This window comes from Pollachius pollachius (genome assembly GCF_949987615.1).
Source record: "Pollachius pollachius genome assembly, chromosome: 8".
Lineage (NCBI taxonomy): Eukaryota > Metazoa > Chordata > Actinopteri > Gadiformes > Gadidae > Pollachius > Pollachius pollachius.
In genome coordinates, this window is record NC_136941.1 from 3,685,238 (window position 1) to 3,690,237 (window position 5,000).

Genomic DNA, 5,000 nt, shown 5'->3' on the forward strand with positions numbered 1-5,000 from the left:
TTAATCAAAGAAGTTAACTTGATACTTGTGTAGAGTATTTACTTAATTACTTGTGCACAGTGTTTGATGCAATTAACTTTATCAAATAAATATCGGAGAGATGGATTCGGTACAAGTAAATTATAGTGTTGAGAGATCCAACAATGTCGACAACTAGCGTGCGTGTGTGAATGTGTTTGTGAGTGTGTTATGTGTGAGAGTGAGAGTGTGAGTGTGCAAGTGTGTGTGTAAATGTGTTTGAGTGTGTGTGTAAGTGCGTGCGTTTGTGTGTGTCTATGTATGTGTGTGTGTGTGAGTCTGTGCATGTGTCTGTTTGTGCGTGCGTGCCCGTGTGTGTGTGTGTGCGTGCGTGCGTGCCTGTGTGTGTGTGTGTGTGTGAGTCTGTGCATGTGTCTGTTTGTGCGTGCGTGCCCGTGTGTGTGTGTGTGTGTGCGTGCGTGCCTGTGTGTGTGTGTGTGTGTGTGTGTGTGTGTGTGTGTGTGTGCGTGCGTGCCTGTGTGTGTGTGTCAGCCCGTCCCCCCAGCAGGTGTAAACAGCTCAGTGACAGGAGGAGATGAGAGGTGGATCCCAGATCCCCGCTCTGCACTCCCAGCATGCCCGGCGTGGCACCCCTCTCTCGTTAAGTCTCCTGCTCGCCAAACCCTCCTCTTGTCACTGTGACCTGGCGTAGCCCCACTCTCTCCCCCTTTCTCTCCCTCTGTCTCTCCCTCTCCCCCTCTCTCTTCTCCTGCACCCACCCATCATTGCCTCGTTCCCCTCCATACTTCTCAATCTGTCTCCTCTCTGTCTCCCCCTCTCCCGGTGTCCATCACTTATCTTAGTTTCCATCCTCCCCTTGACACTTTCTCCCCTGCTCCCCCCCCCCACCATTCTCGCCCTCACCTGGTATGCACTTGTTCTGTTTGTTTCCCAGCTCTCTCTATCCCCCTTTTCTTTCTCTGTCTCTCCCCCTCTTCTCTCTCTCTCCCCCCTCTTCATTCTCTCTCCCCCACCTCTTCTCTCTCTCCCCACCTCTTCTCTCTTCCCTTCTCTTCCCTTTCCCCCCTCTCTTCTCTCTCTTCCCCCTCTTCTCTTTCTCTCTGCAGGATGAATGGCCACTGGGAGAAGCCAATTAGCTTGCCAATGGGCCACGACACACACACACACACACACACTCACACACACACACTTTGTCCACTGTGCACAGTTAAGGCGGCCAAGAGAAAGTGTCACAATATATTCTGCCTACTGAGTTTAAGTACACTTGACCTTTCACGCACACACACGCACACACACACACACACACACACACACACACACACACACACACACACACACACACACACACACACACACACACACACACACACACACACACACACACACACACACACATCTACACCTACCTTGCACTCAAGGGCGACCCCGAAGTCCAGGCTGTTTAACTTGTAGTATATAGTATATATAAAGTGTATATAGTATAATGTATATGGTGCCCTCGTTGCATTTCAGGGCGACCCTTGACTCCAGGTTGTATAACAGGTACTCTATCGTATAATATATATAGTATATAGTATAATATATATAGTATAGTATATAATATATAGTATAATGTATAGCCGTACCCTCTTTGCACTCCAGGGCGACGCGTGACTCCAGGTTGTATAACATGTCGTCTATAGTATAATGTATAGTACTATATAATATATAGTACAGTATATAAGGTACCCTCTTTGCACTCCAGGGCGACCTGTGACTCCAGGCTGTATAACATGTCGTCTATAGTATAATGTATAGTACTATATAATATATAGTACAGTATATAAGGTACCCTCTTTGCACTCCAGGGCGACGCGTGACTCCAGGCTGTATAACATGTCGTCTATAGTATAATGTATAGTACAGTATATAAGGTACCCTCTTTGCACTCCAGGGCGACCTGTGACTCCAGGCTGTATAACATGTTGTCTATAGTATAATGTATAGTACTATATAATATATAGTACAGTATATAAGGTACCCTCTTTGCACTCCAGGGCGACCTGTGACTCCAGGCTGTATAACATGTTGTCTATAGTATAATATATAGTACTATATAATATATAGTACAGTATATAAGGTACCCTCTTTGCACTCCAGGGCGACGCGTGACTCCAGGCTGTATAACATGTTGTCTATAGTATAATATATAATACTATATAATATATAGTACAGTATATAAGGTACCCTCTTTGCACTCCAGGGCGACGCGTGACTCCAGGTTGTATAACATGTTGTCTATAGTATAATGTATAGTACTATATAATATATAGTACAGTATATAAGGTACCCTCTTTGCACTCCAGGGCGACGCGTGACTCCAGGTTGTCCATCTGCAGCTGCAGGCGCTTCAGGGTGCGGTCGGCGTCGCGCGACTTCCTCTTGTAGGCGATGAGCACGGCGATGATGACCAATAGCAGCAGGCCGCCGCCCCCTCCGATGCCCACGATGGCGGGCAGCGTGAGGATGCTGTCCGCGTAGATCTGGAGCGTCCCGGGACAGAACTCAAAGCCACCCGCCCGGATCTGGACACACACAGACACACACAAATGGAGACACACACACACACAAACATGGAGACACACACACACACACACGGAGACATACACACGGAGACACACAGACACAGACACACATAGAAACAAGGATGGACCCACACAGGTGGAGACACACACATACACGGATATACACAGACACACACACGCAAACATACAAGTAAACAAAGATTAGTTTTATTTAAGAAAGTGTACATGAAAGTTATCGTGTGTGTGTTGTTGTGTTTATATTTGTGAAGTGTGTGAGACTTTTGTTTGTGTGCTCGTGTGTGTGCGTGATCACGTGTCTGTGTAAATGTGTGTGTTGGTATGTGTTTGCGTGTGTGTGCGTTCGCACGCGGGGGGGGGGGGGGTTGTAGATTTGGGTGCATATTTGTGTGTATGCACAGCAGAGCACAGAGTCATCCTGACGATGATTCCTAGCGACCAGGAGAACACCCGTCAACATAATGAATATAAAATATGAATCTACATAAAATATACAATAAAGGATGGGAGAGAGCATGTAATAAAAAAAGTAACAAATACAACCCTTAACCTCTATCTCTCTCGGTGTCAGTATGGACAACAATACGCACAGACAAACACACACACACACACACACGCAAACACACCCATGCGCACACACACACGCGCGCACACACAGGGTGATCAGCTAGCGTGTGTTTAAAGGAATCCCTCCCCTGGGTCGCAGGGTAATTACTGCTTGTCAAACACATGTAATTGTTTTGCTCACTAAATACATTTACATAAGCACCGTATGGCTCCACGCATACACATAACTAAACATGCAAATACACACACACAAAATTAAACACACACAAATACACACACACACAAAACTACGCGCACAAACAACCACACAAACGCACGTCTGCAAAAACACACGCATACACTCAAACATACAGACACACACACGCTCACGAAACGTAATAAGCAAAAATACACACGCAAAAAACGACATGCACACACAAATAAAACAAACATACACATATGAAACAACACACACAAACACACATACTGAAACGCACACAAAAACACGCAAACAAAAATACAACACAAGGAATATTCAACCAAACACACACAAATACAACTACACACACAGACACACACACACATGCATTTGATTTGCTCATAGCTCAATTATTCAGACCATAGTTAGTGGAAGTTGTTCGTGTCGACATTTTTAGTAAATCCGTTCAGTAACATGCGTTTGACATGCTTGACATTGCATTTGCAGCAGCAAAGCCAATTAGATCAGCTGGAAGATTTTATCTACTCCGCTTATTAAAAGTGTCCAGATCTGCTGGGGAGTCTGCTTTGATTGGCTGATTCAATCAATTAATCAGCCAATTAAGCCAATAGAGTGTTTGTGCAGGCGAATCCTTCCGCAACAGAAAGGCGATGAGTTAATAACACGATTGGCTGTCGGTGCTTCGACTTCGCCAGCGAATGAGACGCCACCACGGACACACGTTCGTGTGGGTCGTCCTTTGAGGAAGACGGCCAGCGGGTTTATGATAAAACACATGTGTTCACGCTGAAGCGATGCCCTCAGTGGTGTAATGTACAGGATCACGAGCCGACCCTGGAACAGACAGTCACTCCCAGCGGTTGGTGACACACTTTCCAGGCACGCAGCTCGCTCTGCGGCCGAGCGACGGGACCGAGAGCCGGCAGCCGCAACTCAAAGAAGTTTCTATAAGAGCTCACAGAGGCCAACAGCTGTCATCACAAAGCTGATCCGATGTGACGCGCACGTGCTCAGTGAGACAACACACAGACACATACACACACATACTCACTGATGAACACAAAGTGATGGAACACACTTTGTGAGGACGCCCACTGGGGTGCCCAGTATGTAGGTCCCAGTATGTAGGTCCCAGTATGTACAGTCCCCAGTATGACCGGTCCCAGTATGTAGGTCCCAGTATGTACAGTCCCAGCATGTACGGCCCCAGTATGTAGGTTATAGTGAACACTGGTGTTATACAGCTGTGTCCTTCTCTTCCGCATTCCCCCCAGACAACACACACACAATTATACATTCACATACACACGAACAACACTCACACAAAGACGCACAAGGACAGACACACACAAACACACAACCAACCCACACACACATCCCCGCCCACGACAGCAGATAGGAGCGGACAGTTCTAAATCTGCCCTGGACGCGGGTCAGATGGTGGTGGTATACACACACACACACACACACACACACACACACACACACACACACACACACACAAACACACATGTACACCAGACTCAAAGACAAGGAGAAAGGATAAAAGGAAGAAAAAACACTGATGAAAACATGAGAAAGAGTGAGAGATAGAAAGCGAGAGATAGAAAAAGCAACAGCGGGAGAGCGAGAGAGAGTGAGCGAGAGACAGATGGATATAGAAATAAAGAGAG

At 46.5% G+C, this 5,000-nt stretch overlaps 1 protein-coding gene across 1 annotated transcript in view; it reads right to left on the reverse strand.

The window, feature by feature from the left end:
* LOC307079793 (plexin-A1-like) overlaps positions 1-5,000 on the reverse strand; it is a gene marked incomplete at its 5' end in the record, with an annotated part of 107,913 nt that overhangs the window by 25,016 nt on the left and 77,897 nt on the right. The window contains 2 exon segments of the mRNA XM_079742299.1: positions 1,811-1,845; positions 2,320-2,543. Coding sequence (XP_079598425.1) covers positions 1,811-1,845; positions 2,320-2,543 — 259 coding nt within the window.